At 61.5% G+C, this 25,850-nt stretch overlaps 1 protein-coding gene across 1 annotated transcript; it reads right to left on the reverse strand.

Annotated features, from left to right (window-relative positions):
- Positions 1-166: 166 nt before the first annotated feature.
- Positions 167-20,903, reverse strand: CDH15 (cadherin 15). Its single transcript, XM_045890565.3, has 14 exons — positions 20,773-20,903; positions 14,387-14,545; positions 14,047-14,202; positions 12,861-13,005; positions 6,668-6,828; positions 5,646-5,774; positions 4,995-5,180; positions 3,902-4,155; positions 3,096-3,238; positions 2,695-2,931; positions 2,181-2,420; positions 1,886-2,022; positions 1,457-1,624; positions 167-730 (listed from the first exon to the last, which is right to left on the reverse strand). The coding sequence occupies exons 1-14, from the start codon at positions 20,812-20,814 to the stop codon at positions 530-532; spliced, it is 2,358 nt and encodes a 785-aa protein (XP_045746521.1). The 5' UTR covers positions 20,815-20,903; the 3' UTR covers positions 167-529.
- Between the last annotated feature and the right edge of the window lie 4,947 nt (positions 20,904-25,850).

Here is a 25,850-nt window from a genome sequence, read left to right on the forward strand (position 1 = left end):
ACTTGGCGTCCTCACTGCTGCTTCCCGCAGGCCGCACCCCCGGGGCCCACCGGCTCCGTGTAGCTCACTACCGCCTACAGCCCCTCCCACCATGCCCACGCCCTGGGGGGCAGCCCAGTGCCGCAGACAGGAGCGGGTGGAACTGGGCTCTGCAGGTCATTGCGCGCCCGCCATGGAGAGAAGAGCACGTTTTTAATTCGGGGGGGGGAGGGCTACTTCCTTTCACAGAGATGAGGTCCGAGTAAGTGGGGGGCGACTGAGAGCCGGGTTGTCTGGTTCTCCTTTCCGATGCGATCCGGCGCTCCAGGCTGTGGGCCCCCTGGACTCGGGTCTCCCCAGGAGAAGCAGGCTGCACAAGGGCCTCAGGGACGGAGCCCAGTGCCTTCTGGCCGCCTCTGCAGAGGCCAGCCGCCCCTCACAGCTGCGCACCAGGCCCTTGAGGTCAGGCTGCCTGTCCTGGGAAGGACGTCTGCCCTCCGTGTCTGGGGTCTGATCAGAAAACCCGCTGCCCTGTCCCTCGGTCTGGCCCTCACGGGGGTCCGTACAGGTCAGCCAGCCGGGCGAAGCGGGGGCCCCAGTCCCGGAGGCAGCTGTAGTCTTGGTCCTCGTCCCCCAGGCTGGACAGGATGGAGCTCAGCGTTCCTGCCACAGAACCATCCCCCTCGTAGTCATAGATGAGAGCTGTGTCGTAGGGTGGGACGCTGGGGTCACTGTCTGCCACCTCCAAGCCCTGCAGAGAGGCCCCGGGAGCTCAGGACCCCTGCACACTCCAACCCCGGGTGCCCTCCACCACCCAGGCTGCAGCACAGGGCAAGCTAGCCCGAGGCATAGACACTGGGGGGGGGGGGGGGCGGATGGGCAGAGGAGGCCCTGCCCAGGATGTGAAGAGACATTTCCCTCTGGGTGGTCTTCTTCCTTAGGGCTGGGATACTCGAGACTCCCTGACGTCCCACCTGGGAGACCACCTGCTTTCTCCCTTTTAAAAATTTTGCAAATGGTTCTGTCACCTCCATCTCTGCCCTGTCACCCATGGGGTCACACACCCTCCTAGCTATGACCTGCACCTGGGCTTGTTTCTGCCCAGGCATCTGTCGGGGTGTTTCTCTGACCAGGGGCACTTCCTGTGCCAGCAGGCGTGGCACGTGGTAGAGTAGTGGGAGGTGCCCTTGTGTTCTCCCTCAGCCCCCCAACTGGGTTCCTGTGTCCTGGGCATCTCCTGCAGGGACCCACTGATGCTGTGTCCACATAAACTACCCGGGTGCCTGGATTCCGGGGACAGCTGCACTCCCAGCCCCGGGAGCACACCCACTTTTCTCTGTCGGTGCCCAATGGAAAGTGCTCCAGAGCAAGCCCCAACCCACCCAAGCTCAACCACGCCCACCAGTATCCCCCAGGGGCTGGTCAGCTTCCTTTTCCCACAGGACTTTTGTGGCTGTGGTCCTCCAGGGGCACCTACGTCATTGATGAAGTCAGCGATATCGGCAGGGCTGGTGGGCAGCATGCGGGGTGGCTGGGGGCGCACTCGGCTGAACGGGGCATCTCGGCGCAGTGGCGGCCGTCCCAGGGGGGCGCGAAGGGCTGCCAGCTCTGTTGGGTGGCGCAGCTGGTTGATGTCATAGGCATCCTGGGGACGAAGTAGGTGGAATTCAGCCCTGATCAATCACAGGATGGGGTTTCCCTCCCAGCCACCTTGTGCGGGGCGTGCCTGGGGGCGAGGACCTAGGAGGACCTGCTGGCCAGCTGGGGCCCCGCCCCTCCACCTGGACAGGGGGAGGAGGGAGGGTTGGGGGGATGCTGGGTGGGGGCCCACAGCCTCAGCTCCTCAGGGACCCTCCCCACCACTTGACATTTCTAACCCACCACATCCCCCAACGCCCTCCCTCACCTGGTCCTCCTCTCCGCCCCCCTGCTCATCGTAGTTGAGGATGTTGTCCCGGAGGTCGTCGTGCAGCCCGTGCAGAAGTCCCTTGTCCCTGGACTGCTGCCGGGACCGCGTAACGAGGGCCACTGGCAGGGCAAGCACTGAGTGGGGAAGAGGGAGAGCAGACAGGAGGCGGTGGGTGCCTAGCCCTCAAGCCGAGGCTGGACTGGACGTCGGGCGTGGGGTGGGGGTGGGGCGGGGGGCGGGGCCGGCTGGAGGCGGGGCCTGCGGGCAGCAGGTGTCAGCACGTGGGACTCACAGAGGAGCAGGATGACGCTGGCCAGCACGATGACCAGGGCGCCCAGGCTGACGCCCGCGCCCCCCGCGCGCCGGGCAGCGGCCCCTGGCAGGCAGGCACCGTCCTGGCCGCAGCGGCACACCGTCACGTTCAGGGGCTGCTCGCGCTGCTGGGGCGGCTGCCCTGAGTCTCGGAGGAGCAGGCTGAGGCGGTGCAGACCCTCCTGGACCTGGTGGCGCAGACGCAAGCGCGCGTGGCTCACTGCGGAGGGCGCCCAAGGTCAGCAGGGGCCTCTGGGCCAAAGGAGTCCCCACCCCACCCTGTCCTTCCAGGGCCCCTCCGCGCCCTCTGCTGCTGGGCAGGGATCCTGAGACCCCGGGCCTCCGTTTCCCCATCTGCCCCCTGCGAGTGAAAGCCCCGCCTCGCCTGAGGATGCACTGCAGTGGGAACCAGAGGACCACGGTGTTGAATGCCCCCCCACCCCACCCCCTCATCTCAGGTCTGGACCCTAGGGATTGTGGTTGGGGGAGCTCACCATTAATCTGGCTAATGCTCCAGTTCTGGGTCAGCTCTGGGACCCGGGGACTCAGCTGAAAGTGGAAGGGGGCCCCGTGGGGGGGCAGGTCCTCATCCGTGGCCCCCAGGAGAAGGCCAGAGCCCTGATCTGGCCTGCTGCACACACTACCAGATGGTGGGGACAGCTCAGGGGCGTGGTCATTGACCTCCAGGATCTCAATGGACAGGGTCCCAGTGGCCGTACGAGGTGGGGAGGCTGCAGGCAGAAGAGGCCTGGTGGGCTCCTTGCTCTGCTAGAGCAGAGCGCCCACCCTAGAAGTCTGCTCCACGGAGCGCACAGCTCTGAGGCCCTGGGCAGTGACAGGGATGCCGAGCCGGGACCAGGGAGCCCAGGAGACCAGGCACAGGCTCAGCCCTCACCATTGTCGAAAGCCAGGATAATGGCCCTGTACCAGCCGTCCTTGAGGAAAGGTGATGCTGGGCTGAGCACTCGCTGGGTCTGGACCCAACCCGTGGCTCTGTCCACTTGCAGCCAGTCCTCTGGGTCGTAGTCCTTGGAGTAGCTATTGGCCGAGGAGGGGACAGAGTGGCCCTGAGCTTACACAGGACCCCCAGGAGTGTGGTCACACTTCAACACACAGGCACACATGTAATACACCCCCACATGCATACACGCACATATATCCCACACGTATACACACCCACCTGTGTCCATTCCCCACACGCATACACACCATATGCACACACGTGCACTTCTGAAGCTAGTCCTCCAACTGCCATGAGTTGGTGTTTACTGTCCCAGTTGACAGATGAGGAAACTGAGGCCCGGGGCCAGGGCCCCATGGCCACTGAGTACCACAGCAAGGTTCAGTGCATGGGGACCATGGAGACACGCACAGATACACAGGGCCGTGCTGGGGATGAAATCCAAACTCTGAACAGCTGAGCCCATGGGAGCATCAGCTCACCAGAAGGGACAGGGCTGGGCGCTCAGGCTGGCCAGAACAGACTGGGCAGGTCCCAGCCCTGCCTTACGGGACAAATTCACAGCAGCATGCACACATGCACAGGCTGTGAGACCCTGTGGACCCTCAGGGATGCACAGACGAGCCCTCCACCCTCTGATCAGGGCACTGATGGGAACCCTCAGCCGTGCTCCTGGCCCTGGCTGGGAAACGGACAGACGGGGCCCTTAGCTCCCTCTGCCTTACCCCTGCGGCCCCCACCTGAGCCTCTGCAGCTGCTGTGTGTCAGGGTCTTGGGCAGAGAAGGAGGCCACGGGGGTTCCTGGGAGCGCCCCCTCGGGCAGGCTGGTCCGCAGGGGGTTCTCCTGGAACACGGGTGCCTCGTTGACATCCTGCACCTGCACGCGGACCCTGGCCTGGCCCCGCTCAGCCCTGGGGGCGGCCGCCTGAAGGGGAGCCTCGTTCTGCACTTCCACTGTGAGGTCGTACTGCTCACAACGCTCGTAGTCCAGGGGCTGGAGAGGGGGAGCAGAACTGGAAGTCACTCACGACCCTGGGCCCCCCAGAGGCAGCTACGGGGCACTGCGAGGCCCCCACAGGGGTCCTGCTGCCCCGCCGTCCCTCCTCACAGTCCCTTTCCCTTTTCAACCCTGGAAAATAAAAATGATTCAGGACCAAAAGGCGCAAAGAATGATGCAAAAACGATAAATACTCATCACTCAAAATGAATGTGTTAGCTTTGTGTCATCAACTTTATGGGTCTCTGGTCAGGTGGTGCTCCCCGGTGACTCGGGCAACACTCATCGGGATTGTGGAGAAGGGGTTTGGTAGCTGGGGTTAAATTAACCTCTACCATCAGCTGACTTTAAATGAAGATGATCTTGGATGACCTGAGTGGGCCTCCTCAGTAGCTCAAAGTCACCAAGAGCAAATGGAGACCTTCCTGAGGAGAAAGGCGTTTCCAGCCTGCTGGCCGGCCCTGCAAACCTGCTTCTTGCAATAAAGCCCTTCCTGTTTCATATCTAAGTGGACCTGCAGCTCTATGTGTGGCGTCCCCGTAGCTCCCACGGCTTCTGGGTCTCTGGCCTCCCACCCGGCAGACACAGGTGCGGTCTGTGTTCATACACATCACCCCACGCCTGAAGAGGCAAAGCTCCACAAACAGCCCACAGGCAGTGGGGGTGCCCCTCCTTCCGGTCCTGGTGCCCTGGGGCCAGTGTGGCCTGAGCCTAGAGCCCCAGCGTTCCCGGCTACCCCAGCATCCTGCTCTCTCCAGAGGATGCCCCAGACAGGGCCCCCTGCGCTCGGGGCCAGCAGCCAGACCCCAGCTAGGAGAACCATGCACCCCACTCACCTTCACCACGAACAGCACGCCCTCGTTGGTCTTGGGGTCTGTGCGGATAGCGAAGTGTCCATCGGGGTCGCCCTCCAGGATGGTGAACCTGGCTGCCCAGTTGGGGGAGCCTGGCAGGTCCCTGTCCTCCACCTCGAGCCGCCCCACATCCACTCCACTGACAGCCTCTGTGACCTCCATGAAGAACTGTGGGAGCCCAGCCCTCGTTACTGCCAGGGGGCAGGGAGATGGTCCTGTGCGGGGATGCCCTCCCTCGGTCCCTTCCAGCCAACTCTGTGGCCCACCCAGCCCCCCAGGGGCCCCCACGAGCCCCCCTCTGTGGGTCCAGCTGTGGGCCAGGCACCCTGTGGGCTGCCTTCTCCCGGAGGGCAGGGCTAGCTGCCCCCTCCCACACAGCAAGGCTGTAGGGAAGGTTCCTTCCTGCTGCCAAAGGGCTGCTTCTCCCCAGGGCCTCTCTCCAGCTCCTCCGACCATACTTACGTGCTCACAGCAACTACGCTAGCTTGGATTTCCGCCTTACCCACGCACGGCTCCTTCTCCAAAGCACCCGACCTCCCATCCCCCCACAAAGTCCTGTGTCCCTGCCAGGAGCCAGAGGAGGGAAGGGCAGTCCCCAGCAGGGGCCAGCAGGGGCGTGGACGGCAGCAGCACCTCGTCCCCGGTGAACCCGGGTGCATTGTCATTGATGTCCTCCAGGGTGATGATGGCAGAGGCCGTGGCGGTGAGGCCGTCTCCAGACATATCAGCAGCCTGCAGGGTCAGGTTGTACACGGCGACCACCTGGGGGCACAGGAACACGCAGTCGGGGGCCTGGGGGGTGGGGCAAGGAACCCTCACAGGAGAGCCCTGGGGGCATCCGGAGCCCCAAGTGGCCAAAGCGCCCTGCCCTGGGGCCAAACGTGCTACCTGGCTCTCTGGGTCTGACCACACCACTGCCAAGCCCACACTATGCCCCAGCCTATGAGGGGGCAAGAGGTCAGTTACCAAGTTGGACACGATTGACAGAGCACCTACTGAATGCTGGATGCTGAAGGGCACCAGAGAGCTGGTCCCTGTCCTGGGGAGCCATGTCCGGAGGCAGAGAGAGAGACAGACCAATGAAGACCACCCAAGGTTGCAAGGGACCAGACAGAGCTGTGCAGGTGGCCATGGGGAAACCAAGGAGGGCTTCCCGGAGGTGTCAAAGCTGGACAGAAGCCCGGCAGCGAGGGGCAGCAGGGGTCCCCACAGAGGAAGACTACACAGGAGTGGCTATTACTCCAGAGCACGACTGGTCACTGTGGAGCCAATTCGTGGCTCTACCCGAGGCCAGGAAGCCTGAAGCCTTTGCAGGCAACCGGGCAGAGGAAAACACACTGAGGACTTGTCAGGGCCAGGCGCTGCATGGACAGACTGCACGGACGGACTTCTAGGCCTCCCTGGACCTAACCCCACAACCAGCCACGAGGCAGAGGTGTCCCAGCTGAGGGTGAGCCCCAAGCCACTGCGAGGGTCTGCAGCAAGTGGGGGGCTCCCTGCTCCTGTGGCAGGGGGACCATCTGGGGCAGGCAAGGCTGGGGCAGGGGGCCCAACTGGAAGTGAGCTGCCCCCATCAGGCTCAGAGGGACAACAAGGTGGGCAAAGATGGGTCAGAAGGGCCCCTGGCTGCCCCCCAGTGTCCGAGGCCATCTCACCTCACGGTCCAGACCCACTTGCACGGTGCGAATGTCCCCCGTGTGCTCATCAATGCTGAAGAGCTGGGGGCTGCCCTGCTCCAGGATGGAGTACCGCAGGGCTGCGTTGTCGGTTTCTGGGTCATCAGCATCTGTGGCCTCGGCCCTGGTCACGTAGGTGCCTAGTAAGGACAGGGATGAGCAGGGACAATGCACACAGGTGCCAACCCGACCTCCGGATGTGTCTCGACACTCGCCTATGGCCCACCACGCCAGGTCCAGCCCCCCATCTGGCCTGCACAAACTTGAACCTTCTGTCTTGTGCTGTCTGGAGGAGGAAGCAGGGTGTCTGATATACATGTTTAGTCAAGAGCTGACACCCGTGTTCCCAGACATGGAGACAGCCCAGGAGGGGCCGAGAGCCCAGGGTCACATGGGGAGAGCCAGCTGGAAACCCTGGGGCCAGCCCCGGGGAGAGGGTGGGCCAGCGGGAGCTCACGACTAACGAAGGTGAGAGACATGTATGTACCGGTGTGAGTGGTCCATGCAACATGCACACGTGCACACACACAACACACACGTGCACACATCTGTCTACAAAGGAGCATAGCTCCCAGCTCTGCCTGCTGGAAGGGCCCAACAAGAGGCCAGTCTGATGAGCCTCCTGTTGGCCAAACATGGGACAATGTAGGCATCAAAGTAACGGCTGTAAATGAATCATAACCCACTGAATGAATCAGACTCTGAGAGTCCAGAGAAATATAAAAAACAAAACAAAACAGTAACATACGCAGGCACCTATGTACAGAGGGGAGAAGTGCCCTCATAGAGCAGAAAGCCCACTGACGAAGGGAGGAGGGACACCGGAGGAGGGAACCAGCACCTCCCAGCTGTGAGAACAAGACCCTCAGCAGATGCCACCTCTGCTGGGTGAGGGGTAACAGGGTACCTACACAGTCTCAGGGTATCTTCCAAAAGATACCTATTAATTACAAAGGGAAAAATATAAAAATCACAGTGGAGAAGCCTGGCAGACACTCCCTTAAGGAGGCAGATCGAAGCCAATGTCTTCAGGAACGGGACATGTGTGCCTCCCGACAGGAGGCACCAAGGAGAACACAGCATCACCAAAGTGCAAATCCTGAATCCAACCACACAAACTCACACTCAGACCCACAGTCTCCAAAATAACTGTGTAAGTGCTTTAGAACGTCAGTGTTAGGACCTGTACGATGAAAACTACAAAACACCACGGACAGAAATGAAAGACACAAGTAAACGGAACCACATCCCACGTTCATGGATTGGGAGACTTTAAATACATACATATATATAAGTCTTTATATGATATATATGGAATATATATTTATTATACATAATATATTTATATATTTATATATATATTCTTTTTTGGGGGGGGTAGGGGCAGAGGGAGAGTCTCAAGCAGACTCCACGCCCAGCTTGGAGCCCAAGGTGGGGCTCAATCTCACGACCTGAACCGAAATCAAGAGTTGGATGCTTAACTGACTGACCATCCAGGCGCCCTGGGAGACTTATTATCATTAAATGTCAGTACTGCCCAAAGCGATCTATAGATGCAATGCAATCTCTGTCAAGATCCCAAGGACAATTTCTTTGCATAAGTAGAAAAACCATTCTAAAATTACACAGAATCTCAAGGAAACCCAAATAACTAAAACAATCTTGAGAAAGAACAAAACTGGAAGACTCATACTTTTTGATTTCAAAACTACTCCAAAGGTACAGTGATCAAAACAGTGTGGTATGGCCACGAGACAGACCAGTGGAATGGAATCCAGGAATAACCCCACACACGTGTGGTCAAGTAATTTTTGGCCAGGGTGCCAAGACCATTCAATGGGGAGAAAAACAGTCTTTTTCAACAAATGATGCTGGAAAAGCTGGACGTCTCCCTGCAGAAGAACGAAGCTGGACCCTCACCTCACACCATACACACAAATTAACTCAAAGTAGATCAAAGACCTAAACGTAAGACCTCAAACTATAAAACTCTTAGAAGAAAACAGGGCAAACTTTTCTTTTAAGATTTTATTTATTTATTTGAGAGAGAATGAGAGACACAGAGCATGAGAGGGAGGAGGGAGAGACAGACTCCCTACCAAGCAGGGAGCCCGATGCAGGACTCGATCCCAGGACTCCAGGATCATGACCTGAGCCAAAGGCAGTCGCTTAACCAACTGAGCCACCCACGTGCCCCATGATTTTATTTAAGGGAGAGAGAGCATGAGAAGGGGGAGGGTCAGAGGGAGAAGCAGGCTCCCTGCCGAGCAGGGAGCCCGATGCGGGACTCGATCCCAGGACTCCAGGATCATGACCTGAGCCGAAGGCAGCCGCTTAACCAACTGAGCCACCCAGGCGCCCCAGGGCAAACATTTCACAACACTGGACTTGGTAATGATTTCCGGACGGGACGCCAAAGTCACCAGCAGCAAAAACTAGACAAACTGGACTCGTGACGATTTTCAAACACTGTGCATCAAAGACACTCCCAACCAGGTAAAAAAGGTAATCCACAGAATGGGAGAAAAGATGTGGAAATCATATAGCTATATCTGTATGGATCCAGGAATATGCAGGGGTACAGAGGACCCACAAAACTCAACAACAAGCGGCGCCTGGGTGGCTCAGTCGTTGAGTGTCTGCCTTCGGCTCAGGTCATGGTCTCAGGGTCCTGGGATCGAGCCCCATGTTGGGCTCCCTGCTCAGTGGGAAGCCCGCTTCTCCCTCTCCCACTGCCCCTGCTTGTGTTCCCTCTGTGACTGTGTCTCTCTGTCAAATAAATAAAATCTTTAAAAAATAGTCATAATAAAATCTTAAAAAAAAAATGTCTAGGGACGCCTGGGTGGCTCAGTCATTAAGTGTCTGCCTTCAGCTCAGGTCATGATCCCGGGGTCCTGGGATCGAGCTCCGCATCGGGCTCCCTGCTCGGCGGGAAGCCTGCTTCTCCCTCTCCCACTCCCCCTGCTTGCTTGTGTTCGCTCTCTCTCTCGCTCACTCCGTCAAATACATAAATAAAATCTTAAAAAAAAAACAAAAACTTAACAACAAAAACACAGCACAATCCAAAGCTGGGCAAAGGACCTGAAGAGATATTCCTCCAAATAAAATACACAGATGTCCAATACGCATTTGAAAAGATGCTCCACACATCACTCATCATCAGCGACATGCAAACCAAAACAAGAGTGAGACACCACCTCACGCCTGTTAGGATGGCTACTACAAAAAAAACCCAGAAAATAAACATCGGCAAGGATGCAGAGAGACTGGGACCCTGTGCACTGCTTGTGGGGGAAACAGCATGGCATCACTCACAGAGCTACCATATGACCCAGCAATTCCACTTCTGAAAGCAGGAGCCTGAAGACCTATTTGTACACTCATGTTCGTAACAACATTATTCACAGGAGCTAAAACGTGAAAGCAGCCCAAGTGTCCATGTACAAACGAATGGATAAGGGAAATGTGGTCCATCCATGTAATGGAGTATCATTCAGCTTTGAGGAGGAGGGAAATCTGACGCGTGCTACACGCTGGACCTCGGGACACTCGTGGTCAGCGAAACCAGCCAGTCACAGAAGGACAAAGGCTGTACGAGTCCACTGACAGGAGGTCCGTAGAGTAGACACATCGGTAGGGGTGGTGAGTACATGGCAGGAGCCAGGACCTGGGGAAGGGGAGGCAGAGTTTCTGTGTGGGAAGAAGGAGAGTTACAGGGACGAGTGGTGGGGACGCCAAACAACATTATGAATGAATCTAATACCACTGGACTGCCCCTTGAAAATGGGTAGGATGGTAGCATTTGTATTTATTTCAGCACAACAAAATTTTGTTGAAAAAAAAATGTCAGTGTCCTAAAAACCTAACAGCTAAGCGACTACTACTGCAGGCAGAGGAGAATGGTGGGCAGGGAATGCACCCCCAGCTAACGATGGGAACGCACGGGTGACGCACAAGATCGTACTTGAGTTCGTCTGATTGGCGTGGGCACAAGGTAAAATGATAAACTGGCACCCAGGATGTGCCCAGCCTGAGGACAGGGTGGACCTTTGGTGGAGCAGGGCAGGCAGGCAGAGGAAGTGGATCAGACTGGCCAAGGCTGAGTGTGGACGACCGTGACAGCTCAAAGTCCTGGGAGCCCCCACACAAGGGGGTCTGTGCCCATGGTCAGCTCTTCTCCACTGGCCCTGGAGGGCTCACAAGAAACACGGGGGCAGGAGGAAGCCTGGGAGGGCGCCTGTGGCTCAGGCAAGGTCTGCCTAAGTTTGGGGCAAGGAGAACTAGACACCCAGTGATGCTCTGGGCAATGGTGGGGGCTGAAGGGGGAGGGGAGGATGCTGCCCTGAGCTGGAGGGAGAGAACCCCGATAAAGCTCCACTCCAAAGGCTCAGGTGCACAGGGACCACCTACAACCGAGACCCCCTGCTCCGATAGAGCCTTGCCCAGGTACCATGCAACAGAGGTCACCCTGGGAGGGGGCCAGGAGCAGGGAAAGAGTCCTCTGTGCATGGACCACGCAGGGCTTGCTGAAGCTGACGTACAGTATCAATACCAAGAGGAGCCCCAGGAGGCTGAACTAAGGCAGCAACAGAGGCCAGGGCCAGCCCCGCTGCAGAGAAGGCCATCTGCACCGGCTTGCCAGCCGCCTCCCCAAGCAGAGCCATCCTGCCTTCCCAGACGTTTACCGTTTCCCTCCCTCTCTCCTGTGCTTTCACACACAGAAGAGCGAGAGAAGAATCCGTCCTCAATGATCAAACAGCCAAGAGAACCAGATCTACGGCTGAGCAGGTGTTGGGGCTGTTACCCGACAGAGCTGGGAAAGAACGGGTCAGGGTGTGGGAGCCTCTCCTGGAGAAGGTGGACAATACTCCCCAACACATGCGGGATTCAGAAGAGAGGTGGGACCTGAGAGGAGGTTCTCTGCTATAAAGGCATGCCGGGGCTGAAACTGTTAGTGTGTGTCGACATTAACTTCCTGATTCTGAGAGTTACACTGTGTCAAAGTCATGAGGGTGAATTCTTTGAGGGGATCCCGTCTGCATCCAGCAGGCCAGAAAGGAAGGAGGCAGGAAGGAAGGAAAAAAAGAAAAAAGAAGAGTTTAAAGCAAACATGATAAACATCACATCTCTGTTGCAATTCTTTGCAGCTTTTTTGCAAGTCTCAAATTATGTCAAAATAAAAAGAAGTAGGGGCGCCTGGGTGGCTCAGTCGGTTAAGCGTCTGACTCCTGGTTTCGGCTCAGGTCGTTATCTCAGGGTCCTGGGATCCAGCCCGCATGAACTCAGCATGGAGTTGGCTTAGGGACTGTCCCTCCCCCTCCCTCTACTCCTCCCCCCTGTGCTCGCACACTATCTCTCTTTTTTTTTTTTTTAAGATTTTATTCATTTGACAGAGAGACACAGCGAGAAAGGGAACACAAGCAGGGGGAGTGGGAGAGGGAGAAGACACACTATCTCTCAAATGAATCTTTTTTAAAAAATAGAAGTAAAAAAATTATTTTAAGTCTTGAAACACAAAAACGGAGATGAAATAAAAGAACCACGAGTGGCCAAGCAGGAGCCCACCTCCCATGAGCCCACACTCCCCGCCTGAGGTGCACGGCTTGCCCGAGCTTTGCCCCAAACCCCTGGGAGCAGAGCAGGAAGGAAGAAGGGAGTTGCTGTTTAGAATGAGGTCCGTCCTGCCTGGGACAGGTGAGGAAGAGGAAGCAAGGCCATCCCGTAAAGACTCATGAAGGACAGAAGGTTTGCGATCAAGATGTAGGACTGAGAAGCAAGGAGTGGGGTAACTGCTAATGGGGGTGGGTTTCCGGGGGGGGGGGAACGAAAGAGCTCTGAAACCGGCCCGAGGAGCTGGTTAGGGCCTGGGCCTGTGCCAAATCCATGGAGTGGTTCCTTGTATGTTGTGTGGATTTTACCTCTGTGCAGAGCTTCAGTGGCCCCCAGAGCTCACCATCCGTGAGTCCTCTTGTCGCCTTTGGGGAGACATCGGGGTTTGAAGTTTATTTTGAAATGGGAAGTGACTCGAGCTGACTTGTGGAAAGTCCCTACTCCTGGAGAGTGCTTATTTTCCGACTGTTCGAAGGATCACAGAAAGTGTTGCTGAAGGGAACCCTGGGCCTTCAGACCGACTCGGAGGCCCTCTGCGGAAGTCCCCCGAGCTCCCCCTCACCTGGGACCGCACCCTCCAGCACTCGGCCCGTGAACGCCTCCTGCCGGAAGACGGGCCGGTTGTCATTCTGATCCACAACCACGATCTCCAGGTCCGTGGGCTCCTCCAGGGTGGCTCCTCCCAGGTCCAGAGCAAAGGCCCTTAGCTAGCCAAGCAGAGACGACGGGCTGGTGCTGTGCTCCCCAGATTTGGGTGGTTCCCACCAGGCCGTGCAAAGGGACAGCTAGTGCAGACTCGGTGTCCCGCTGGGAACACCAGCTTCAATTGGGGACAAACGGCACAGGGTAGGATGTGTGCATGGCCGAAGCAACCTCCCCGAAGACCAGCCCGCTGGCCCACAGCTTCCCCTATTGCCTTGGCTGCTGGGAAGCTCACAGCTGTGCTTTGTGTGAGACTGAAGGCACACTCTCACTAGCCCTCCCGCTTCCCTTCTGCTAATTGGTTTAGGCTCCTCTTGAAGCTTACTAAATACCCGAACCCTTAAAATTAAACCATTTCCCACACTTTCAGAGAGTGGGTGTGGTATCATTTCGAGGTTAAATCACGGGCTCTGATAACTCTGTGTAAGGGAACCAAGAGCTTGTTAAAGTCCGAGCACAGGCAATCCCAAGCCAGAAGTCTCCTCTGCCCTGGACATATTCCAGCATTTTGGAGAGGCCAGGCTGGGGAGGGCAGACTACTCTGTAGGGGAGCTCAGGGGTGTCCACGCTACCCTCTGCAGCCTCTTGCCAGTACCAGCCTGGCTCCTAATCTCCCTCCCCACCAGCCTCAGTCTCAAACCTCTCCTCCAAGGGGTGGGTCCTGTCCCTGGAATCAAGGGACTGCTGCCATTGGGAATTGCCATACCGTGGGATTCTTTGCAACACCCCATTCCCACCAGACGTAGCCAGGCTGGGGGCAGAGCTGGTGTAGGGGTGAAGACTACACCAGGGTCCAGTGCTGCTTTTCTGGGAGGCTGACAGCCTCCCTGAGCAGGACCAAGCCCCACCTCCCTGGGGCCTCAGTTTGTGCATGCTCATCTGTTAAATGGGAATCTAATTCTCAGCACCTTCTTTGGACTTAGTCCCAAATCCTTGTGCCTATCTCCCAATGAAGGACATGTGGCCTAATGCCCCAACCCTGGGACCAGGAGCCTGGTGGGAGGAGGCCCCCAGCTTCTTGCCAGCCCCCCTACAGCGGGCCCCACCCTGAAGCGGTCTGTCTTCTCCCGGTCCAGCATGGCATTCAGGAACACCTTCCCCGTGAACTTGTCGATGGAGAACACGCCCTGGGGCTCCTCGTCCACACCAGGACCTTGGATGCTGTAGATGACACTGCCCAGAGGCTGCTTGTCTGACTTGATCTGTGAGGGCAGAACACAGGCTGGGGGAGATGCCCCCAAAGCCAGGGTCCCTCTCCTTCACAGCCTGACCCCTCCCCCAGCCCACAGCCCCAAAGGCATACCTGTCCTCAACCACATACCTTCAGGGACCCACCGGGGACAGCCCAGCCCCTGCTCTGCCCTGGACCGCCCTTGGCCCCCTCACCTGCACCAGTGGGTACGGGAGGCGCTTGTGGTTCTCAGATACACTAATGGGGGGGATGACCCAGGCTCTTCGCACACGGCCTGGCGCGGCTGCCCGCTGCCAGGGGAATAGGATACTGGGCCTCTTCTGCGCAGAGACCCCCAAGGACAGGCCCAAGCTCTGCAACAAAGACAGAGACAGCTGTCAATCACACAGCATGCGAGCCGGGCCCCAGAGACCCAACCACCAGAGCCCTGAGCTCACGGCCCCGGGAGAGCCCAGCAGCCACACCTCAAGCCTGAAGCCCCACCGCCCTGCATCTGGCTCCTGTCCTCGCCTGGGGGTTCCCGGGACCAGGACCCAGGCCTGAATGCTTGCAGAGCGGCTGGGAGAAATGGAGGCTGCCAGGGTTTGGCGAGCATGGGGTGCTCAGGGCAGAGTGGGGGCTAAGGCAGCCACCGGGAACAACAGTTGGGGAAGGGGGGCTCCCAGGGGCGTTTTGTGTGAGCAGAGTGTGGCTAATGGGGTGGGGCAGGCAAGAGAGGCGGCTGCTGGGGGCATCCCTCCCCTTCCCCAAGGCTGGATCTGTCAGGGGTGGGGCCGTGGAGGCGACAAGCAGCCCCACCAGGCCTTCTCGGGGCTTCAGTTCTCAAGGGTTGGTCCAGGCTGACCAGGCCCATGCTCCTGTCTGAAGACTCCAAATGATTCCAGGAGGCGGGCCTTTGCGCAGGCTCTTCAGAGGTCGGGAAGGGCAGCCCCCACATGGCATCTCCTGGCTGCTCCGTGGGAAGGAAGACAGGCCCCGATTTCCAGGACGTCGGTAGGGATTGGAAACTGCTCTGAATTCCCGGTGCAGATGGACCCAGCCGCTGGTGGATGCGCAGGGCCCGTGGGGCAGAGACAGGACAGCAACACCAGGGGCTGCTGCCCCAGAACCATGGACCAAGGTCACACCAGTACTCTGGTTGCTGGAACCCGGGGATCATTCCTTCCTCCGTCTCCGGGAAACTGAGGGGCCTGGGGCCTGTAGGGCTGCCAAGGGAGGGTGGGGGGCATGTGGCACCCCAGGGGTGGGGTGGGGGCATGCAGGCACACCCCCAGGCCCTTCCCTGGGCCAGGCTTTGGGCTCAGAACCGGGGCCTTGAAGGAGCATGGTAGGAGGGGGGCATCCATGATGCCGAAAGTCTCTCGAGACCCAGTGTCAGCTCCCCATGGTGACCACAGATAGTCCCACCTCACAGCTCAGATGGAGATGGAGGCCAGAAAAGGCGCCCATTCCATGAGTTAAGCGCAAAGCTGGCCACAGCCCCCAAACACATCCTGAATTTCCTGGGATGGCCCTGGTTTAGCTATGGGGTCTCTGCCGCAGGCTCCCCAGCAGCGTGGGCTCGGGCTCTGTGGCTGGCTGGGCACCTGGGTGTCCAGAGGCAGAGTCTGGCTGGGCTGGGGCCTGGGGGAGGGGGCGGGTCACCGGCTGGGACCCAGCTGGGTTTGGCTGCAGGAGAATGGGAGCAATACGCCCTCCAAGGCTGGCCACGCCTACCCCCAACACTGCAGGTGTAGGGGCGCCCTGCCCGTCCCCGGCCAGCTGGGGGCATGCAGAGGGGCTCCCCCGCCCAGACACCAGCCCTTGGTGCTCCAGGGATGGCCCTAGAAGCTCCCTGGCCCCACACAGGGTCTCCAGGCCCTTGGGCCCTTCTGGAGGGGGGCTCCTTCCGGCTCAGGTGGACAGGGGTGGCTCCCAGGGCGCCTCCAAGGGGGGCCCTGCTTCCTGGCAGCCCCGTCCCTCCTCAACCCCTTGAGCTCACCCCCCAGCCGCTGCCTTGGGCCACGCAGTGCACAGGGGGGCGAGCATGGGATGGGGTGGGACAGGACAGGGGCAGGAAGGAGATGTCGGCTGCCTCCACGCTCGTCCCTGGCCTCCCCCGCACCCAGCCAGGCTTTGTCTCTGTGCCCGGGGCTAGCACGTAACACATTTGGACACACTTTGTAGACAAAACAGCAGTAACATTCGAGCGACCAGTCATCTCTCCTTGTGGCCCCAGGCCACCTCCTCAGTTCTGGAATCCTCCTGCCTCCTCATCTGAAACCCCAGGGGCCTGGAATCCAGGTAGCTGGGAACACAGTTTATAGAAAGGACCGAGCTCCTGGCCGGGCCCCCAAGCCACCTGCAGCCTGACAGATGGCAACGCTGGTCCCAAGCCTGCCTGGGACAGTGGGGGCTTTCTCGCCAAAACCACGGAGCACAAACCACTTCCAGGTCAGCATGCTGTTCCCGCCAAGTGGAGACCTGCTGGCCTTTGTCATCACGCTAGTGGGGACAGCATCTGCTTCCTGAGCACCCCAAGGCCAGCATGGCGCTCAGCATCCTCCCCGGTCCTCCTCCTCTCTCACTTCCTGTCCCCCTGCCCCGGCCCTCTCTCAGCCCTCACAACCCCTAGGAAAGGGTGGTGACTGTCTCACGTCACGGTTCCCCAGCACGGGGCTCAGAGAGGCTGAGCCATTTGCTCAAGCCCACACAGCCAGAGAGCACCAGAGCTGGGGGCCCAGGGAACGGGAGTCTGAGCCTCCACCACTCACAGAAGCCTGCTCTAGAAGCAGCCCAGCCTCAGTGTGGAGGAGACTGGAGCTGGATCCAGAGCACTGGCGGGGGGGCACATTCCGCACACAGTCCTTGACCTCAGGCTCCTGGAGGAACAGGAGGGGACACACTCTGCCCTGTCCAGCCCACACAGAGCCTCTGGCTGCCCCCACCCGTCCCTGTCAGCTGCCTTGGCTGATGCTCCCAGATGTCCACCAGTGTGCTGTGGGGCCAGTGGGAGTCCACGGGCCCCAGTCTGTCCACGGCCCAAGTCCAGGAGGTCAGCAGAAGCCACAGAGCCTTGGCAGGGGCCCCCTGCCCAGATCAGAGGCTGCGGTGGGTGGGGTGGCTGGGCTGGGCCACAGCCCACTTCCGGCTATCTGGGGCATTGCTCAGCTAGTCTTTGTCCTCCTACCACCCCCTTCCCAGACGACGTGGCCAGCTGGGGGAAGGCCTGGGAGCCACCTAGGGGATCATGGGACATCTGGTGCCAGGACAAAGCCACACGGACAAAGCCAGCTCACACAGATCCCCAGCACATGGACAGAGGACAACCACCACGGAAAACACCATGGAGTGGAATGGGCTCACCTACGCCATCCAGCCTTGCTGCTTCCCATGTCAGGCCAGAGCCAATGGGCCTCATGGACCCATTTCCCCCAAATGATGCCCAATGACACCCCCATGCTCGTCCTTGGCCTTCCCCTTAACCAAGAATCTGAGAGCGCAGTCTGCAAGCTCTAGAGACACGGGCCATCGTCCCCTCACTGCGCCGGCCCCCAGCCCTGACACCCAATCCCAAGGGCTTCTGAGCCATAAAGCTCCCACTGCCCCCTGTGGGAATCTGTTCCACCTGGGCACAGCCAAGAGTTCTCTGCTTCTCTCCACCAGCCCCTGGTGTGTCCAGAACAAGGAAGGAGAAGGCCACGGCCCAGTCTCCCAGGAGCCTGGGAGGAAAGCCAGGTGCTCACCTGCCCTGGGTGGCCGCCCTGGGTGGAAAAGCTGCTGACTGGGGAGGCTGGGTGTCAAGTGAGGAGAGCTTGCTTTATCTCCTGGCACTGCTGGCCTTTAGGGGCCCCTGGGGCTCCCTAAAACCACTGCCAAGATTCAGACGGCAGGCAGCAGGTCTGCACTTGGGTGGACATTGCTTCTGTGGCCCAGCTTCTCGGAGCCCTGCCCACCACGTGACGTGATTGAATCCAGGGAAGGGAACATTTTCTCTTACCCTGCCCAGTGTAGCTGGGCAAAGCTTACAAAATGCAGCTGCAGAAAGGGGCTCGAGGAAAAGGTTCTGGGGTTAATCCTACACTTGCGAGTGCGCAGGCCCCTCCAACTCCGCTCCCTGCCCTGGGTTTCTCATGTTCTAGGGACCAGGTGGGAGGCCTGCAGCCTGCTGGAGTGTGGGTGGGGTCTGCACTCCCCACAAGCTTCCCAGGCGTGAGCCCCTTCCCCCCAGGCTGGAATCCGGACCACCCCGTTCCTGGATGGCCTGGCAGGCATCAGGCATGCCAGGAATGGACCCAGCTGTTGCCCTGGCCCACAGGCACCCCTGCATGTCCCCCCTGCATTCCCCTGCAGCTGCTGCTGCAAAGGAGGGGTGAGGGGCATAGCAGCGGGGCAAGTGGAGAGGAGCAGCTGTTTGCCCAGCCTGCTTCCCCCCTGCGGGCCACACCACCGCGGTCCCCGGCTGCCCTGCCCACCTGGGAGAGGACAGTGGCCCAGGAGCCGGCTTCCCTCCGCTGCCCCCGTTACTGTCACACTACCCTACCGTGGGGATGATGACCCCTCTCCATACTGAGGACGTGGCCACGTTGCCCTGGTGGCTCTTCACACTTTGCCAAGTCCCCAGGAGCGCAGCTATGGCCTCATCATCCTTTCAGAAGCCACGTGTCTCACCGGACGCCCTCTTAGACCCCCTCCCAACAGGGCATGGGTTCGCCCTGAATCATCCATGCCCCCCCATCCCTCTACCACTCTCAGGTGGGGTGGGGGCCCAGGGGTTGCCCAGCAATGGGGACAGTGTGGGCCAGCGGAGGGAGCCGACAGAGACCAGTTCTGAAAGTACACACTAAGCTTGCTGGCTGAGACTTCAGGGGACACAGGAAGGGGAGAGCCATGCCTTGTCCAAACCTACCGGTAAGCAACATATAATGCAGACTCCTGTCCCCAGGGCCCCACCCAGGGCCCCCCTGAGACAGCTCTGCCAAGCCCGGGCTGGCCTGCGGTGGGGGCTCACGGAGGTGGAGGAGGGGTACCGAGGAGCAGCCATCAGCTGCCATGTGGCCGGACAGGAGAGCTGGGTGGGGGAGGGGTGGGCAGGGTCCTGACCCAGTCCTAGTCCAGGGGGCTAGGAAAAGCTCCCCTCACACTGGCACTCATCTGAGCCACACTGAGTGCAAAACTTGAGTGGCCAAGCCCAAACCCCTAAAGTGTGTGTGTGTGTGTGGGGGGGTCATTCTGCAATAGCCCCAGGGCGGGGAGAGGAATCTGGGAGGGGACTACTTCCCTCCCCTGCAGCAGAGTTCTCCTGGGGCCTGGTGAAAGGTCGACACCCCAAACCCACAGGAGCTAGTCTCCAGCATGTCCGATATACTGGGTCCATTCGCAAGGTGCGGTGGACTGCTGTTCCTGCAGCAGGTGGGGAGGGGGCATGAGAGGTGTGGCGCCTTCTGGAATGGACCCCAGTGCGGGGGTGCGTAGGGCCCTGCAGGGCAGCAGCCGGAAGACCCCCAGTGCGGTGTGGCCTCCCAGCAGAGGGCTGGAGGAAAGCAGGTTGTGGGCAGCCCCCTGAACTTGGGCAGCCCAGGCCTGGGCGGGGCGACTGTGGAGGGGACAGGGGAGGTTGCAGGTGGAGGTGCCCAGAGTTGGGTGCCCCGAGGGACCAGTTGCTGGGGGCTCCAGCTGGTGGGCACCTGATCAGCTTCCAGCCAGAGCTCTGTGGAGTCAGGGGGACTCCAGAAGCCCCCAGACCGGGTGCTCCTCCCCAGCGTCCGGCCCTGGAGCGGCAATCCCCTGTGGGCGTGAATGGGCTAAGCCCCGGGGCTCACTACCTGTCATGTGGAGGAGAACTACGGTCCTGGGGTATGCACAGGGCCCCACCACTGCCCGGCCCTGGCCCCTGGCCTGTGACCCTGACTCAGAAGGCAGGCCACGGGCTCCACGCCCAGGCCCAGCTGAGTGCCTGCCCAGCCCAAAGGGCCACCTCGGGGGGGGGGGGGTCCATGGTGGGGAGAAGGGCTTCCTTCCACCCACCCTGCTCCCACGGCAGAGGGACCAGGGAACTGGGGGCGGGCCAGGAGTGTGGGGGTGGCAGGCTTTATGTGCCCAGGGGCCTGGCTCCAGAGCACTCCCAAGGGACAGTGGGTTCCGGAGCTGACCCTGCCCGCCGGGCACAGGGTGGGGGTGTCTCGGGCTCCACCCAAGACCAAGCAGGGTCATCTGCCAACTCAGCAGGGGTGTCCTTAGACATTCTGGTCTGCAGGCTCCACCAGCTGGGGGTGCTCCTGCTGCGCCCCCTCGCCCTGGCGCTCACCACAAGCCCCTCAGGGTTGCTGGGCGACCTCCGGTTAAGGGCCGGCCTGGTGGTCTCCCGGTGGCCACCCAGCTTGGCTGCCCGACCGGTCCTGGCGGAGGCGGTTACCCTGCCTCTACAGCTCCTTGGGGCACAGAGCGCCCTGAACAGAGCTGCCCATCGGGCACCCACCCATGACTCCTCAGCTCATGGGTGCCCCAAAGGTGGCCAGGGCCGGTGGCCCCGGGCGCGTTTCACTGTGACACCATCCGACAGGGCAGGGGGCAAGGGACCCCGCGCGGCCAGACGCCTTACCTGGGCCAGCAGCCCGAGGGCGAGGAGGAGCGCGATGTCCATGGGCCGGCAGAGTAGAGGCCGAGTGTCCGGCGGGCGGCCTCCTGCTCCAACACAACCCAGGCTGAGTGACAGCACAAGTGCGCGGGCGGAGGGGGAGCCCGAGTGAGTGACAGCACGTGTGCGGGGGCGGGGCCTGGACGGAAGTCAGCACGGGGGCACGGCGGGGGCGGGGCCTGCGGTTGAGCGACAGCAATGCGCGAGGAGAATGGGAGGAGGGTCAAGGGCGGGGCCCGGGCTGAGTGACAGCACGTGTGCCCCGGGGGCGGGGCCCGGGCTGAGAGCCCGAGAGCACGAACGGAGGGTGGGCCGGGGCGGGGCCCGCGCTGAGTGACAGCACGTGTGCCCCGGGGGCGGGGCCCGGGCTGAGAGCACGAGAACACGAACGGAGGGTGGGCCGGGGCGGGGCCTGGGCTGAGTGACAGCACGTGTGCCTCGGGGGCGGGTCCCGGGCTGAGAGCACGAGAGCACGGAGGCGGTGCCAGGGCGGGGCCTGGGCTGAGTGACAGCACGTGTGCCTCGGGGGCGGGGCCCGGGCTGAGAGCACGAGAGCACGAACGGAGGGTGGGCCGGGGCGGGGCCTGGGCTGAGTGACAGCACGTGTGCCTCGGGGGCGGGGCCCGGGCTGAGAGCACGAGAGCACGAACGGAGGGTGGGCCGGGGCGGGGCCTGGGCTGAGTGACAGCACGTGTGCCTCGGGGGCGGGGCCCGGGCTGAGAGCACGAGAGCACGAACGGAGGATGGGCCGGGGCGGGGCCTGGGCTGAGTGACAGCACGTGTGCCTCGGGGGCGGGGCCCGGGCTGAGAGCACGAGAGCACGAACGGAGGGTGGGCCGGGGCGGGGCCTGGGCTGAGTGACAGCACGTGTGCCTCGGGGGCGGGGCCCGGGCTGAGAGCACGAGAGCACGGAGGCGGTGCCAGGGCGGGGCCTGGGCTGAGTGACAGCACGTGTGCCTCGGGGGCGGGGCCTGGGCTGAGAGCACGAGAGCACGGAGGGGGCCGCCAGGGCGGGGCCTGCGCTGAGTGACAGCACGTGTGCCCCGGGGGCGGGGCCCGGGCTGAGAGCACGAGAGCACGGAGGGGGCCGCCAGGGCGGGGCCTGCGCTGAGTGACAGCACGTGTGCCCCGGGGGCGGGGCCCGGGCTGAGAGCACGAGAGCACGAACGGAGGGTGGGCCGGGGCGGGGCCTGCGCTGAGTGACAGCACGTGCGGCCCGGGGGCGGGGCGGACATGGCCAGAAACAGCCTGGGGGGCGGGACGTAGGGGTCAGGCCGCTGTCCTGGGAGGCAGAGCTCTCGGGGTCCAGCGGTGAGATGAGGAAGCCTGCCAGAAAAGCCCGCGGTGGGTGGGGGCTGGGCTAGGAGCCCGAGAGGACTGAGTCACTCATCCATTCATTTTCCGTGTTGTTGCTCCCTGGATTCGCCAGTCTCACTCCTGCCTCTAGGCCTTTGCACTGGCTGTTCCCTCTGCCTGCAGTGCTCTTCCCGGGGCTGCTCCCCGCACCCAGGCATGTTGCTGGCCGCCTTGAGGGCTCTGTCTAATGGCCACTCCTGACCACCTGTCAGACACAGCACCTGCTTGGCATCTGGCGCACCTGGCATCTTGGGTCGCACTCTCTCCCCGTTGATCCTCGGGGCCCGCGCAGAGGAAGTCCCGGCACAGACCGAGCGGGGGATCAGCCCTCCCCACCCAGTGGGAGCCCTTCCTTTCCTTCCTGCTCTGGTTTGCGGGGTGGCCTCCCATTAGGTGGGCAGACCCAGCATGCAGGAATAGACGGTGGGGAGCGAAGAGCGGAGGAAGAACCCTGTGGGCGACGTGCCTTCTTCCGAGCGGGAGTGGGGAGTGTCCACGGAGCAGGCCCCGGGCTTCTGCTCTCCTGTCCAGGTCGTGGGCCGGTGGAGCAGGTGTGGGGCCATCTGCGCCCTTGGCCTGCTTGGCAGGAGGCCAGACTGCCTGCAGCAGGCTCTGGCAGCGACGGTCCCTGGCGCTCACTCCTCCAAGGTGGGGAGTTGGCGGGGAGCCCCTTCCGTCTCCAGGCTCTGAGGCCCCAGGCCTGGGGAGCAGCCCCTCAGGGCCACCGTCCTGCCTCTGAGGTTAGGGACCCTAAACGTGGGGGGGGGCAGCCCTCTGAAGGCTTTGGGTTTCTGCCTCCTGGGACTAGTGTAGGGGGAGGTAGAAGAGGGCAGGTGGCTGAGCCCCCCTGGTTAACCTCAGGCAGTCTAACCAAGGGCGAGGGACGTGGCCCTGTGAGACCCCTTCCTCTCTCCCTCTCTGCCTGCCCTTCCTCCACGTTGCTCTTGGCCAATTGCCTCCCCCCCCAACAATCTCTGGGGGAGGGGGGAGGGTAAGCTAGGTCTGGTCACTGGTGAGTCCCAGGTGCAGGGAAGGGCTGCTGGGAAGGGGTGTGGTCCCCAGGCTGGTGAGCAATCCTTCCTGCCCATCCCCCCCAGGGGCAGGGAGGGGGTGGCCCTACTCCTGGGTTCCAGTCCTAGCTTGAGGCCTTGCCATGTTGCTCTCTGCACCACCCTCGGTTTCCCCTTCTCTCCAAGGGAGGGGGTTGGGTTCCACGAGCATGGAGGTCTTGTCCAGGGCTGGTGCACCTCTGGCCAAAGGGCCAGTTCACTCTCCTTCCTAAAGGGGCACTGGCCCCTCCAGAAGAGCCCTCTAGTTTTCCCACAGGCGTGGGGTATCTTACCCTCTGGACTCTCTGTCTTCTGCACCCCATGTCTGCAGCTCTGACCCCCCACCCTGGGTCGCTCCCCTTCCCACAGCTCTGCACAGCCCCTTCGGGTGGGGCCCTTGGCGTTTGGTCGCCCTTGGGGAGCCATATCTTCTCCTCGACCCATGACCAGAACCCCGGCAAAGGCCAGGGCCGCTCCCATGCCCCGCCCCCGGGCAGCACCCCTCTGGGGGTGCCTCCTCTGCCTCCAGCAGCCAACACCTTGGCTTTGGCCTTCTGTTCTGTGACCAGGAGCGCAACACTTGGGAGCCCACTGGGACGCCCGACCTGAAGATGTCCTTCCAGCCGCCAAGGGTGTGGGGAGCTTGCTCTGGGGGACAGACCAGGTCTCAGGGGCAGAGTGACTTGCCCGTCCCCGCTCATACGCACTGAGCGTCTGCCTTGCTTCCTGCGAGGGGACTGCTGCCACGTCTACACCGCCCACAGCCCGGCAGGGGTTCCTGTGGTGTACAGATCCATTTTGCCGAAAACACGGCCCGGTGCGAACACAGCCCCTAGGGCTGCACTGAGGGGCACCTGCCCACCTGGGGCTCAGGCTGCCGCGGAGGGTGGGCACAGAGGGGAGGGGTCTGGAGGTGCTGAGGGAAGGAGGTGAGCTGACACCAGGTGTGGGCCTGGGCACAGGGCGGGTTCCTGGTGGACATGCCCTGGGAGCCTGTGGTCATCTGCGTGGCGACCCCTGGGGGGCAGCTGTGTATGACGACGGTGACATGCTCCCAGGCGCCGCTCCCACCCCGCATGCGGTGGTCTCTTGGGGCCCCTCACTTTAGAGGCAGGAACAGGGAGTCTGCAGGAGGCCAAGGTGACAGGTGGGTCCGGAGCCCAGGCCAACCCTTCAGCAGTGGGGCCTGGGCTGGGGGTCAGGAGAGAGGCTGCCCCCGTGACCCCTTTCTGTTCCCACGCCCCAGGCTCCAGGGCTTCAGTGCTGAGAAAGTTCTGGTGGGGCTGCCCTCCCAGGGGAGTCTGAAAGCACCAACAAATCCTAAAGTGGAACATGGTGGAACAGCATAACGGGGAGTCCTCAAGGAGCCGGGCAAAGGTTGGCAACTGGGTGCAGAGTGTGGGGGGCTCCTCAAGCCCTGACCAGCCCCGGTGGCCTGGACGGGGAGTGGGGCCCTGCCGGGGGTTCCCATCCGTTGAGTGTTGTCAGAAGGGACGGCAGCAGGGGTGGTGCCTGGGGCACGGGGCCTGGAGGAGAGGCTCCAGGGCGGGCTAGGCGGGGCTGGCCTGGGGAGGGCAGCGTGTCCCCGGCTGACCCAGGCCGCGCCTGCCCTCTGGTGGCCACAGGATGCACTGCAGACGGAGGCCGTCAGGTTTGGAGGGGGGCTTGTCTTTGTTCAGAAGGCCAATGACAATCCCCCAAACACACACCGAGTGGCCACTCCCAAACTGTGTTTACAGTCTTGGATGCTCAAAAACCACAGACGGATGGCCACAGACAGCAGACGGAAGAGAGGCTGGGGGGCGGGCAGGGCGCCCCACGGGCCCTCACTCCTGGTCTCCCTCCAGGGCTGTCCGGGCCTCCAAGCCCCCAGCCGCTGGGGCTGCGGTCCTGCCCTGCCCAGCAGCCCCCTGCCCTGCAGCTCCAATACGACCATGCAGATTCCGGCCAGGGAGCGGCCCGGGCCCCTGGACGCGGTTTCCTGTGTCCTTTAGGTGATAATCAGCCCTAGGGCCTGGTGGGGGTGGGTCAGGGTGGCCAGGGAGGCCTGGTGTGCTCGCGGCTCCTGCCACCCCTGGCACCAGCAGGGGGCAGTGTGGATCCAGGGATGCCCTGGCCGAGGTGGCGGGGAGAGCGGGCTGGTCCTCCCACTTCTGGCCCACAGCTCGTCCCAGCTCTGCGCTCAGGGGCCAGGTGGGTGCGGTGATGGGTCCTTCTCGCCCCCACGCTGGACACGCCTGTCCCTCCCCCAGGCTTCTCTGGAAATGGAGCCCCAAGGTGACCCTGCATCCCCTCACCCCTCCCAGGGCAAAGGGACCCCAGCATGGAGTCCTCGGCCTTCTTGCTCTCCCAGGAGGGATGAGGGAATGCGGGCCATAGGGTCAGCGCAGATTCCTGCCATGTCCACCCCAGAGATGGCCTTGGGCTGCCAGCCCCTCACCCACCCCTGGCTGGGCCCAGAGCAGCTTGTCTGAGGTTTTGCCTGGTGGCGGCCATAGGAGCCTGGACTCCTCCCTGTGGCTGGCCTGAATGTGCTGGGGCAGCCAGCCCAGCAAGGGCTCTGGGGCATGGCCTCTGTTACCCACCAGAGCCCCTAGCTCCAGAGGTCAGCCCAGGAGTGCTCAGGGGAACACCCTG

The sequence above is a fragment of the Mirounga angustirostris genome, unplaced genomic scaffold (genome assembly GCF_029215605.1).
Source record: "Mirounga angustirostris isolate CCGP_5_RB_7025 unplaced genomic scaffold, mMirAng1.0.hap1 SCAF_16, whole genome shotgun sequence".
NCBI classification, from domain to species: domain Eukaryota; kingdom Metazoa; phylum Chordata; class Mammalia; order Carnivora; family Phocidae; genus Mirounga; species Mirounga angustirostris.